At 44.9% G+C, this 13,569-nt stretch overlaps 2 protein-coding genes across 2 annotated transcripts; one reads left to right on the forward strand and one right to left on the reverse strand.

Moving 5' to 3' along the window:
- Window positions 1-522: 522 nt before the first annotated feature.
- Window positions 523-4,608, reverse strand: LOC141011541 (sialic acid-binding Ig-like lectin 15). Its single transcript, XM_073484706.1, has 5 exons — window positions 4,411-4,608; window positions 4,175-4,348; window positions 4,023-4,119; window positions 1,838-2,230; window positions 523-947 (listed from the first exon to the last, which is right to left on the reverse strand). The coding sequence occupies exons 1-5, from the start codon at window positions 4,606-4,608 to the stop codon at window positions 523-525; spliced, it is 1,287 nt and encodes a 428-aa protein (XP_073340807.1).
- Window positions 4,609-5,043: 435 nt separating this feature from the next.
- Window positions 5,044-11,551, forward strand: LOC141011542 (uncharacterized). Its single transcript, XM_073484707.1, has 8 exons — window positions 5,044-5,061; window positions 5,188-5,637; window positions 6,141-6,222; window positions 6,880-7,257; window positions 7,900-8,256; window positions 8,721-8,807; window positions 9,692-9,742; window positions 10,996-11,551. The coding sequence occupies exons 1-8, from the start codon at window positions 5,044-5,046 to the stop codon at window positions 11,025-11,027; spliced, it is 1,455 nt and encodes a 484-aa protein (XP_073340808.1). The 3' UTR covers window positions 11,028-11,551.
- Window positions 11,552-13,569: the final 2,018 nt, after the last annotated feature.

A 13,569-nucleotide genomic window follows, 5' to 3' on the forward strand; every position in this document is an offset into this window, starting at 1 on the left:
CATTTCTAATTGCATAATCGTTTATTCTTCATGACACTGGTCTCTCCAAAAGACAGTATTTGTTTTGATTAAACATCTTTATAATAATAATTTAAGAAATGAAATGTTTTCAAAGTTTTCGTCAGGACTTTATTGGATGTTCATCAGGACAATAAAGCCTCTGAAACAGCTTTCAGGTCGTTGTTAATAATAAACATGGTAATAATAATAATAATAATGATAATAATGTAAAGGTAATTATTTAAACATATATAAACAGTAAATAACACCGTGTGATGTAGTTGTAAGCAGATTTAAGGTCATGTTAAATGTTTAATGTTCAATATTTGCAACAGTGTTTTCATAAATTATGATTTAATATCTGTTTATACAGCAGTCTGCACTTACATGTGTCCACAAGGGGACGTGTTGTTGTTAATAAATATATTAATAAACACTTCAATCTGCATACAACTATATTATAGTGTTATTAACCATTTTTAAATGTTTGTACAGCAGAACTTGAAATAAATGATTTCAGAATTACTTCCACCAGCAGCTGACTCCCTGCAGAGCTCCACCCTGCACCATCCACACGCCCACCCCCACCAGCAGGAGGACCTTTGCACCCAGAGACACAGACAGGAGGAGCAGCAGAGGAGGCGAGGCCGCCGTCACTGACAGCGGTGGTTGGGGGGTCAGGACGTACAGCGTGGACGCCTCTTTGCCCAGCGGATTGGAGGCGCTGCAGGTGTACTGATGCCCCGGCTCCACGTCTCTCAGCTGGCTGACGGTGTGGTATTGAGCCACCGAGCCCTGAGCCATGGGACCAACGGGAGAACCCTCCAGTAGGTCGTCCGGGCCGAGCCACTGGACGTCCGGCAGCGGGGAGCCCTGGACCCGACACACGGCTCTGTACCCGGACTGCTCACTGCCCTCCACCGACAGAGCCAGAATCTTTGGAGGAGCTGCAGCACAGACAGGAAATCACATGAGGAAACGCCTCAGTCGCCCCCCGGTGGTAACTTTCATGCATCAGTGACTTTAATTCTCTCAATTTCACTTTCATATATTTGTTGGCTAATGCAGAAGTTAGCATCGCCCCGGTTCCCTCTGCACAACGGCAAATTTGTAATGGATTTGGATTAATGCAGAAAATAATCTCTGTGACAAACACAAGTTAATGACACCTGAACCTGTGTAAAGACGGACCAGTGAGTGGATGAGTAGTAGATGAGCAGTTAGCAGCTGTGTTTGGAGTATGAATTTCAACAGGTGGCCAATTCTTACATATTTCACCTTTAAGACAGAGTGTTGCGCTGAGAAACTGTGGAGGGCGTTGCTATAAAACACATGTTTCAGAGAAAAGATGAATTTACCGCTGTTAGAAACAAGCTGAAATCTGTCTGTAAGTCCTCTTCTTCATTCTGTTGGTCAGCCTTTTAAAGGTGCAATATGTAAGAATTGACCCCAATTAACACTCCAAACCAATGAGGGGCAGCAAGTGACCAGAGTAACCGCTAACTGTAGTTGCCATTAGGGAGTTAGCTCAGTTAGCTGGGCAGCTAGCGGTCTGGACTGAGAGCTCGGAGCAGTAGAAGGATTGTTGGTGTTTAGCACAGTAGCCTTGGACCGTGATGAGCCGTGGCTAGCTGGTTAGCATGCTAGCTTCAGTAGATATCTCTGCATTAAAACAGATGTTATATCATCAAACTGTTATTTCTTCACATTCTGTTGATAGTTTTAGTTTTTGAATGTTGTCAACAAAGATTGTCACATGTTGCACCTTTAATCCTCCCACATACATGAAGCCTCAGTGTGAACGCAGCTTTAGTCATTTCTGTCTGTGTAATCGTACCCTCCACTCTCAGTCTGGTTCCCATCTTGTCCTCGAAGCTGACGTGTTCTCGCCCCTGAACCTCCACCCGGCAGTAGTAGCGTCCGTTGTCCTGCAGGGTGGCGCTGTTGATGCGCAGCGACAGGTCGTGCTCCCTCGGGTTGCCCTCCAGCCGGTAGCGCTGGTCCTGTTGGGGCCCCGGCTCGCAGGTGGGGGCTCCGACTCGGCTGGAGCAGCGGTACAGGACGGTGGCTCCCTGGCCGTGGCCCAGACGCCACAGCACCTGCAGGGAGGTATGCTGGGAGTGCTGCGGGTGGCTGAAGGTGCAGGGCAGCACCACCGGGTAGCCCTCGATGGCTCGTACCTCCGGCTGCACCGTCGTGGACCAGCCGTCATCTCCGGAGCCGAGAGCTGCTGAAGGAGAGCCGCATTGTTTAAATTCACAACTTTGCTTTAATTTATTTTTGTGTGAAAAGTAAAAGTACTGATGTTTCAGTAAAATGTTCCCTGTCAGTGTTTCTGATGTCTGTGACGATGCATTGTCCAGATAATCCAACAGGGTTTTTAAAGAGTTTATTTAGCTTAAAGGGGGATTCCAGTGTTTTACACCCTGGGCTCTATTTTTACATGTTAGAGTGTGTTCGTGATTCATATTCACCAACCGTTTTGGATCAGTCCAGTTGATCTCCTCAGCTGGCAGCTAAAGCACAACATTATCCTTTTGGGCAACTGTGAACAATAAAGTTACGTCCGCTAAAAGTGATTTTATCACTAACAGGCTGAAGTCTGACAACATCACAGAAATGAGCTTTTTGTCTCGTTCAAGCAGAAGTCTGGCTCTGAAGTCTTGCCAGAGGTGAGTTGCTGCAGGAAGACGATGGTGGAAATGTGAGTCAGAGTCGGAGAGACAACGAACAGTAAGACTTTATTTCCAAAGTCGTCCAGATGAGGCAACAACTGCAACTGCTCACATGTCACAAGACTTCAGAGCAATTAAAAAAAGGTCTCTTTTCTTTTTTCAGACTCTCAGACTAACGACCTCAGCCTGTCAGAGACAAAGACACTTTCAGTGGACGTCACTTTAATGGTCACAGTTATGGATTATGTCACAGCTGAGGAGATCTACTGGACTGTTGGTAGGTGTGAATCATTAACACCTCAGACTTCATCCTTCAGTTAATCACAGACATTCAACACCAACACCTGGAGATACAGGGTTTACACTGGACAGGAAGAAGTAACTGGTAACTAAAGCTGATGTGGCTGAAATGAGATGAAATGGAGTAAAAGTATTTGTACCAAACATTTCTACTTAAGTACAGAAGTGTCCTCGTTAAGAGACTAATAAAGGATCATTTTATTCATCTTTAACATCCTCAAACTGGACTTTTCTCTGCACCTCAGCAGCAGATCTGATTATAACTCACTGTATAACTCACTCCATTTTATGATCACATGAACACAGTCTGAAAACCAACAACGATCTGATGACTTATTCTGTTCATTAGTTTAACAATATCAACAGTTATGTTTGATATTTAACACGTTTGAATGGATTTTAATTGATGTATTAAAAACAAGTGTAACTTTAAGGCTATTTCAGTGTGTGTGTGTGTGTGTGTGTGTGTGTGTGTGTGTGTGTGTGTGTGTGTGTGTGTGTGTGTGTGAGCTCACCTCCTATCACAGGTAACAGCAGACTCAACGTGCTGCAGACCAGCCGGACGTCCATGATGAGACTGCTGAAGAAACAATTCAGCGAGGTGAATGTATCTGTGTGTGTGTGTGTGTGTGTGTGTGTGTGTGTGTGTGTCATTCGTGTGACTCAGTACTTCACTGCACTGTGTGTGTGTGTGTGTGTGTGTGTGTGTGTGTGTGTGCGTGTGTGTTTCCAGCTTGTTTTAGTTCCCTCATGTCTATTTGTGTCTGTCGAGTTGGACTGAACGAGGCCTCTTCTGATCCCAGCAAACAGACGTTTCACAGCTTTAAGAGTCACAGTGTTGATCATCGGATGCACAGTGAAGTGAGGAAACGTCCTGTACCATGAAATTCTTCCTTTGCCGTCCGCAGAGTGGCAACAATGTAAGAAGAAATATATACAACAGAAATACAGAAAATAAAGCTCTTTTAAAAGGCAGCGTGTGTTTATGAGTCTGAGGGGAAGAAAGAGCTCTTTGGTCTGGTGGTGTTGGATTGAACACGTCTGTACCTCCGGCCTGAGGGTGGAAGTGTGGACAGTGCTGGGGGTGGGTGGGGTCCCTGAGGGTGGAGGCGGCTCTCCTGTGGACTCGGTGGTGGTAGATGCTCTGCAGAGAGGCCAGTGGAGTCCTGGGGATCTTCTCAGCAGTCTTTACCGCTCACTCTCTGCAGGCGTTTGCGGTCCACAGCAGTAGTGCTGCCGTACCACACAGTGATACAGCCGCTCACGATGCTCTCAACAATGCAGCTGTAGAAGTTGCTGAGGATCTCAGGCCACATGCCAAACTTCCTCAGCCTCCTCAGAAAATACAGCTGCTGTTGAGCCCTCTTTACCAGCTGTGTGGTGTTGAGTGACCAGGTGAGGTCTTCACTGATGTGAGGTATTTGAAGCTGCTCACCCGCTCTACTTCAAGCTCCCGGAGGTACAGTGGCCGATGAGGTCTCCTCTTCTTCCTCATGTCCACTATCATCTCCTTCGTCTTGTCCGTGTTGAGGGTGAGGTTGTTGTCCTCACACCATGACACCAGACTGGCCACAGTCGTAGGTGAACAGGGTGTAGAGGACGGGGCTGAGGACGCATCCCTGTGGAGCGCCATTATTTGTACTGATGCCGGCTGAAGTGCTGACAGACTGGGCCTGCCAGTCAAAAAGACTTTAATGTGTCACACAACAGTTAAATGTTCAACTCTTCATCTTTTCACCAGCTGCGTGTTGAGTGCAGCACCGCCGGACAGCTGGAGTTGTGAGACCGAGGAGTTCCCACAGTAATTACAGAATCAGGTGCGACCGCAGTTACAGGTGTGTTATTAACACAACAACAAAAAGTGTTCCCACCCGAAGGATCAGAAGACGTCTTTCTATTCGTCTCTTTTTGAGATTGTTGTGCTGCGTCAACACGCAGTGATTTATTATAAAATGAACCAGATGTTATGTTGTTGTTTCCGTGTGACTTCCTGTCTGAGTCCAGACTGCTGGAGCAGATACACAACAGCAGAACCAGTGGGAGTCAACACACAGACGAGAGTGAAACCATGAGCTCTGCTGCTGCGGTGGATCAGAGACAATCAACCATCTTCTAAACAGATGATGCGTTTGTTCACAGCCTGAAGCCTGCTGACATAATTCATGTGAGTAAAATGGATCTGAAACAGCGACTGTGACCGTTAACGTCACAGTCTGATTCTCTGACCTTCACCTTCCTGGGCAACGTGATCTCTGCAAACGTTTCCTGGTCTGCAGACACCTCAGCTGTCATCAGGAAGGCACAGCAGCGTCTGCACTTCCTGAGAGTGCTCAGGAGAAGAAACGTCTGCGAGAAGCTGCTGGTGACTTTCTACCGCTCGACCATCGAATGCATCTTGACCTGCTGCATCTCGGTGTGGTTCTCCCACTGCACCAGGCAGACAGGAAGAGTCCAGAGGGGTCAGGACAGCACCGAGGATCATCGGTTGCCCCCCCCTCCCCTCAAAGACATCTACTCATCCCGCTGCCTCCGCAGAGCAGAGCTGAGGCAGCGGCATCCTGCACATCACCTGCTCCACCTGTTGCCCTCTGGCAGGCGCTACAGGTCCATCAGAACCAGAACAACCAGACTCAGGAACAGCTTCTTCCCACAGGCCATCACTGCACTGACACATACACACACACACACATACACACACACACACACACACACACACACACACACACACACACACACACACACACTACCCAAGAACAATGTGCAGTATTTTTTTACTTACTTGTACTTTTACTTTAATTTATGTGTGAAATACTCGGATGCTGCTAAAATTTCGTTGTACACTTGTGCAATGACAATAAAAGGATTGTGATTGTGATTGTGTGGATTACAGAGCAGCAGGAGGAGTCTGTTTCTCTCACATTCATGTAAGACAGCTGAGTTCAAATCTGCTGGTGTCGTGCTGTCAAGTGTTTTACCACCAAACTCACAAGTTCAACATGAAACACTGGAAGGAAAATACAAACGAAAGTGAGAAACAAAAACTAACCCTCCCTGTTAGTCAGCGTAGCCTCTTTCAAAACCTTCTCTCACTTCTGTCGGAGTAACTGGACATTTCCAGTTTCTCATGACTTCCTCTCACAAGACTTCCTGTGTTTGCTGGTTCAGTCTGTGGAGCTGCAGGACTTCGGCCTCAGGATGTGGCAGCAGACCGAGTCTTTCTGTCTCATTCTGTCGGCGATCATCACAGGTAAGATCATTTCTTCTGACGAGACACTGACTGAAGTGTAACATCTGGTTTGTTAGTGAACCGACAGAGAGACAGTCTCACTTTACAGTCGACAGCAGGACAGTATGAGGTAGGGGAGGGCGATACTGCAAATTTTGGTATCGATCCGATACCAAGTAATTACAGGGCCAGTATTGCCGATACCGATACTTTTTACTTGAAACTCTGCATGTAGCATAAATAGGAAAACTAATGTTCCCTCAGCAGACACACAAAAGGGTTGTTATATTCTGCCATATTCATACTTCAGGTTTGAGGCTATAGATCTTAATATAAGTTTATATTTTTGAGTTCCAGTAAAACAATTAAGATTTATTTCAACTGTCTGAATATATGATAATAGTTTAATCACTCTGCTAAAATTACTAGTGAATAGTGAACCTGAGTGAGCGGAGTGAGACGTGGAGAGTGATTTGCTGAACTTATAGAAGAGAAACTTCAACAAAAATATCGATCTCATCACGCTAGTATCGATCCAATACCAATACTCACCTTGGTATCGATACTATTGATATTTGGATCGATCCGCCCACCCCCAGTATGAGACTACGACGTTTAGAAAATGAGCTAAATAACTCTGATCTGTCATGAACTCATCCTGATGATCCTCCTCTTCAGGGTCTCTCTCAGATTCCTGGGATATGAAGGTCTCTCCGGGCGTCACTGTCTCCAGAGGAGAGGACGCCGTCCTCAGCTGCTCCTTCACACATCCCAGACAGCAGCTCTACTCCGGACCGATCACTGTCAAATGGCTCGCTAGAGAAACAGACGCTTACCCGTTCTTCAAGTGTTCAGTAAGAAATGACTCCATGGAGGATCTCAAAGACTGTTCTGGTTCTGGATTAAAACACTCCCTGAAGGGAGATCCTCGACAGGGAGATCTGTCACTCCTCATGAGGAAGGTACACGTGACTGATACCGGGAAGTACTTCTGCCGAGTGGAGCTGGATGGCTGGACGCAGTATTACGAAAAAGAGACACATCTTCTTGTGACAGGTAAGATCTGAAGAGTTGTTTCAGTTTCAGAGCGTCTGGATCTCCTCTGGGTTCATTGTGTTCTGGTTCCAACTGAAATAACAATTCTTCAGCCGTTTCCAGAGTAAAGAATAATGTAAAACATCGATACGTCCCCAAAACAACACGAGGTTGCAACCTACAGGTGACAGGTGACTGGACCTCCGTCGTACCGTTCGACTCTGATGCTTGAGTTTGGTTCAGCACTCAAAATATTAGCTTTGGTTAAAATACCCACATTACTTATGTAACTTTAGTTACGTACGTATGTGACAGTTCTGTACGTGTTGGACCCAACTGTCCCCCCGACCTCCTCCCTGTACGGACTTTATCTCTTTATACTTCTTCCTTTGCAGTAGTAATAATTACTACGACCGGGTCGTAATAATCTGCTGGCACAGTCTGTTTATCTGTTTCTGCACTGAAAGTTAAAATGTGGACTATTCTGGGCCGAGACTCATCCTCCATCTGAGTTTGGTGGAAATCTGTTCGGTAGTTTTAGACGTAAACACAGAAAAAAAGTAGAAATATCAGATTATATCTTCACAAATGTTGAACGTTACGTCCCAGATTCTGCTCGTCTGTCTCATCACACACTGAGTTTTGTCCCTGATGATTTCTCAGTGAAACCTCAGATCCTGAGCCTCTCTGTGGCCGAGCCGAGCCACAGCTCAGGCAGCGCCCCCCGCAGGCTGCAGTGTGAGGTGGAGGGCCACCCGCTGCCCAACATCACCTGGCTGTCAGCTTCCAGAGGCCTGTTGACAGAACATGTCTACACCAGCCGGGTGAGCCAGGACAGGCTGCTGAGCTCGGTGCCGTACGTGGAGGGGGAGGTGTTCACCTGCAGGGTGGAGAGCGTGCTGGGTGGAGCGGAGAGGAGCTTTCCAACCCGTAACAGTCTGGTCGTAACTCTGACCGTGTGTGGCCTCCTCGTCCTGCTGCTGCTGTGTGCCGGGGTCATCTGCTGCCGGAGAAGACGAGGTGAGCTGCTCAGTGTGACCATCACAGGAGGGAGCACTGAGATTAATTACCAGATTCAACCTTCAAAAGGAAGAACAGCTGGTTTTGTTTTTATTATGACCTCATCGTGTTCGACCTTCTCGGCTGGAGAAGAATTGTTTTCCATTTTTCCAAAGACATTGATGTTTGTCCCTCTGAGACCAGGTCGTCCTCTCTGCACCTGAACCTGAGCCAGTCACACATCAGTCAGTAACATTCACTGTTATTATTATTGGTCATAACTTCAAATTAATTTAAATCCACACATTTAAACATGAAGGATGGTGTCGATGAAGGGGTCATCTGATTGGTCGGTGCATGTATGAAATACTCACATATCTCATAATTGTACTTGAGTCCAGTACTAAGTTACTTCCCAGCCCCACAGATAAATAAACTCCGCTCAGCTGTAAAAACTCCTTCTTGTGTCTGTTTTCATGTTGAAGTAGAAAATCATCGACTGCAGAGCTTCAACTCTCCATCTGGGGGCGACGGTGAGCTTCAGCTGGTTTACACTGCGGGCAGTCTGAACAGTAAGTCCTCATCTCCAAGATACTGTCTCAACTGAGCCTTGATGAAACTGTCCCCTGCTCTTCACTTTGAGGGATCTGCTGCTTCATGTTCAGTGTGAAACAGAGTCAGGGTGGGAGGTGTGAACAGCTGCCGGTCTCCAGTTAAACTCGACTTTTACGTCTCATTCCCAGCTCGTCACATACTGACGCTTTAATGTGACGACCGAGCGTCCTGCGGTCCCAAAGCTTCAGTGCTGAGCGAGTTGGGAATGAGACTGAATATGAACTTTCTTATGAACAGAAACTTTAAAGTCTTTAAATGAATGAAAAAACATTTCAGCTGTTCTGGAAACAACCGGTCAAATCACACTTCTTGTATTTCTTTGCTCCAAACTCTACTTTTAACTACATTTATAGAAGTAGTAATCTATTACCAGACTGACTTTACTTATTGAGCCACCCTACTTTTAGTTATTTATAGTTTTAATCCATTCTGATAGAGATTTCCTCACAGACCAGAGGCGACATCTGTGGTCAAAGCTGACTGAAGCTCACGTCATATTAATATAACTCAAAGACTATTAAAGTTAAAGGTAGAGTCAGTAGATGTTTGTGTTCAGATGTAGAGAGGGAAAGTCTCAGAGATACTCAGGTACAGTACAGATACCTGAGACATCTACTGAAGGACAGTAACTAAGTAGTTGTACTCTGTTACTTCCCACCTGTAGAAAAAAGGCATTAAACAAAAAGCTGCTGTTCACAATAATCTGACTTCTCCTTCGGTCCAGATTTAAATCAGCGAGCCGCTCGGTGACACAGACTCGCTCTGAAAAGAGACAGGAGAGGCAGCAGCTGGTCTGTGAGCAGCCTCAGGTTTCATCACAGGCTCTTTTCTTTCTTCACAGCTCAACATGAGAGTTTGAGAAGCTCCGACTCTCCACACCTGGAGGAGGCAGGTGAGTTCACAGCTGCACTCACTGAGCAGGTCGGGTCACACAGAGTAACACAGAGCAGAGAGCTGCAAGATGGACGACAGCGTTGGTCCCACTTCCTGTTCTGTGGGTCATTAAAGGAAGTGAAACCATTTTGTTCTCAGAGCTAAAATCTTTTCATAGCAGCCACATGAACTGTGAAGCCTGATTATGATTGATTCATTTAGAGGTATAGTATAACAAATTAAAATTAAATTAAATTAAAATGTTCCCCATCTGATCAACTGAAAACGAATTAACAGCAAACTAATTGACCATCTCTGGTGTCTCAGACCTTCAGCTTGTCTGTTGTCGGACATTTGAAGACGTCACCTCAGACTGTGTGATGAAATCTTCAACTGTGAAATTAAATCAATTGTTTCTGATAATGAAAATAATCATAAGTTGCATCTGTATTATTCTGTCACACATTATTCCAGGATGATGACGCTCTGCACAGCTGATCACGTCCTCACACCAAATTATTACAAATGAAGCCTGAATCAGCAGCTCAGCCTCCAGGACTTGATCTGTCTGTAAACCACAGACACATCTGGACCAAACGTGTCACATCACGTTCACATTATATGATTATCAGCCACCTGTGGCATCAGCAGGTGGAGGAGACGGTGGAGTTATTACAGCCAACAAGGTGACAAACAGGCGGCCACAGTTTGAGTCACACCGCTGGATATTTTTAAAGACAGTCGGAGACACTTTGACGCTTCTGTGGCGTCAACACCAACTATTTTTATATCACATCTCCGTCCGTGTCCGTGGCCAACAAACCATGATGTTTTCTGACCCTGACAGGAGCATGAACACAGAGTGAGGAGAGATATTAGAAAACTGAGCCTAAACAAACGTAAAGCTGCAACTTCTCTGAGGTTTTACAGAAACGTGCTGAGCTCACATCATCCTGGAGGCTGAGCTGCCGTCCTGACTGTTCAACCAGCTCAACGTTATTACAGTCAGTGTTGGATATGATTTAGATTCAACAGCCAGCGTTTAAAGCTTTCTCTCCAGTGTGTAGTTCAATTCCCCAAATCTCTGAATCAAAACTACAACAGATCATAAACAGTTTGTCCCGCTCACTTCCTGTGAGTCGTTACGTTACAAGGCTTCATGTTTCAGAGGAACCACAGGTGACGGGTTTGATCTCATTCCAGCTGTCTTTGTGTTTCGGTCCTGTAGAAAATAGATTTGTTATTATTTTAATAAACTTCTTTTTATTTCAGGTGTCGTCTATTCTCTCGTGAACATTCAGTAGAGAGAGGTACGAAAAATCATCTGTTTCTTCTGAGTTGTCTGCAGCCGTCAGCGAGTGGAGGTTAAAGATCGACACTGTTCATTGACACATCTCGTCTTTATTTGAATCTTCTTGTGTCAGATTGTTTGCAGATATTGATTCATAGAGATTATATAACATGTATGAAGGCGTGCAGGTCTTATATAGTGACGCTGATTTATCAGCTGGTGTCTGTTATTCTTTATTTTTCAGGAACAACTAAGAAAGTCCTTCATCATCAGGTCATGTGGACGCTGTAAAAATATAACTGTTGTATTTTCTGTCAGCTTTGTGTCGTCTGATGTGCTAACGACATGATTTATTAGAAAGAAGCAGGAGCAGTGCTGAATGTTTTATTGTGTTTCAGTAGATTCAGATGTTCAGTTCAGTGGCAGTTGAAGACAAAGATTTTACAGCTGTGAAACGTGTTTGGTTTCATTTTGGATTTGTTGCCTATTTTATTGTTTTTGTTCTGATGTTCATCACTTGTAGCTCATCTGTTATTAAAGATCCTCTCTAAAATGATCTGCTGTGAATATTGATTTGTGTCTTTCACATCTCACCTCTGAATCTTCAGAAATGTAAATGTTGATTTTTAAAGTTTCCCTGTAAAGTTCAGTCTGTGTTTGTGACCTGGAGGCTTCACGTTTCCACATCACACCTGTGTACGTTTCATACTGGACCGTGATTGGCTCTAAACTAGTTGTGATGTCATAAATCTTGCAGGTACGTCCAGGTGATAAAGAGTTTGGGCTCCTTATCACCAACAATAGCAATTATAATAATTTCCTTTCCTCTTCATTAAGTGTCATCTTGTACGAGCGATAAGACGTCTTTGGAGACAGAAATCCATGTTAGAGAGGTGACCGAAGAAATGAGTGACAGTTTCACAGTAGAAGCTGATCACTGTCCCGTCAGCCTCATGGTCCAGATCACACATCTTTATCAAGTCTTTATGAAGCTTGCAAGAAAGAAAGTCATCACACGGTGTCACTGCGGGCCAACCTGCCGTCAGAGGACGACACGAAATAAACTGGAGAAGCTGACTTTGTCCTGAAGACTTCAATCTGACCAACATATAAAATGGACTGATGCTCTTTAATCCACTGGTTCTGTCTGAATGTTCGGCCCTTAGCAGCACTTATTTTTCTGTTCCCCTCTTTTGTCTTAAAAGCAAACGAATCAAAACAGACTTTAACTTCCTGTTTGTCTTTATGGTTTTATGATTTTACCTGCTGTGTGTATTCATGTCCCAGCAGGGGGAGCCAGAGGTCAGCTTAACCTCCAGTGATATCAGAGCATCTGTCCACTGGTTTGTTCCCAGTTTGTCCATCACACCACAGGACTGGTCTCCAGTGCTGTGACTAAAGAGAAGAAGATCGTCTTCAGTTAATTAAATCTACATTTATGGGTTAAAGGTGGATTCACGTGTGGACAGCTCGGCCCCCGTTCGTCTGTTCTGGGTTTATGGTCAGGGCCACTGAGCCTTTCATCAGAACAAGAGACTCGCCTTCACTTCTGTCTGTTCCTGATCCTGAAGAGGTGCTCAGTGAAACGGGAGATGATGCGTGATGATTTACTGTGTGTGGTGAATCATGAAACACTCAGTGGGTGTCTGTTTACAGAAAACTGTTACATTTAGTTTGATTTCTTAAGGCGTTTATTTTACAGAGGTTCAAGTTTGAACGCCAATAACTGATATATTTTATACAAAGTTTACTATTAAAGGAACAGTTCACCTAAAAATATAAACTCAGCCATCATCTCCTCCTGATGATATAAAGTCAGGCTCAGCCATCATCTCCTCCTGATGATATAAAGTCAGGCTCAGCCATCATCTCCTCCTGATGATATAAAGTCAGGCTCAGTCATCGTCTCCTCCTGATGATATAAAGTCAGGCTCAGCCATCATCTCCTCCTGATGATATAAAGTCAGGCTCAGTCATCATCTCCTCCTGATGATATAAAGTCAGGCTCAGCCATCATCTCCTCCTGATGATATAAAGTCAGGCTCAGTCATCATCTCCTCCTGATGATATAAAGTCAGGCTCAGCCATCATCTCCTCCTGATGATATAAAGTCAGGCTCAGCCATCATCTCCTCCTGATGATATAAAGTCAGGCTCAGCCATCATCTCCTCCTGATGATATAAAGTCAGGCTCAGCCATCATCTCCTCCTGATGATATAAAATCAGGCTCAGTCATCATCTCCTCCTGATGATATAAAGTCAGGCTCAGCCCATCATCTCCTCCTGATGATATAAAGTCAGGCTCAGCCATCATCTCCTCCTGATGATATAAAGTCAGGCTCAGTCATCATCTCCTCCTGATGATATAAAGTCAGGCTCAGTCATCATCTCCTCCTGATGATATAAAGTCAGGCTCAGCCATCATCTCCTCCTGATGATATAAAGTCAGGCTCAGCCATCATCTCCTCCTGATGATATAAAGTCAGGCTCAGCCATCATCTCCTCCTGATGATATAAAGTCAGGCTCAGTCATCATCTCCTCCTGATGATATAAA

Source organism: Pagrus major, chromosome 17, assembly GCF_040436345.1.
Source record: "Pagrus major chromosome 17, Pma_NU_1.0".
Lineage (NCBI taxonomy): Eukaryota > Metazoa > Chordata > Actinopteri > Spariformes > Sparidae > Pagrus > Pagrus major.

Bases quoted from the DNA above. Each gene is read 5' to 3' on its own strand.
- LOC141011541 (XM_073484706.1), bottom strand. From the start codon at position 4,608: ATGGCGCTCCACAGGGATGCGTCCTCAGCCCCGTCCTCTACACCCTGT. The intron at 4,120-4,174 runs GTGAGCGGTAAA...GCCTCTCTGCAG, and splicing joins ACCGCAAACGCCTGCAGAGA to AGCATCTACCACCACCGAGT. The intron at 2,231-4,022 runs GTACAGACGTGT...GCTCTCCTTCAG, and splicing joins CTTCCACCCTCAGGCCGGAG to CAGCTCTCGGCTCCGGAGAT.
- LOC141011542 (XM_073484707.1), top strand. The intron at 6,223-6,879 runs GTAAGATCATTT...CCTCCTCTTCAG, and splicing joins TCTGTCGGCGATCATCACAG to GGTCTCTCTCAGATTCCTGG. The intron at 8,808-9,691 runs GTAAGTCCTCAT...CTTTCTTCACAG, and splicing joins CACTGCGGGCAGTCTGAACA to CTCAACATGAGAGTTTGAGA.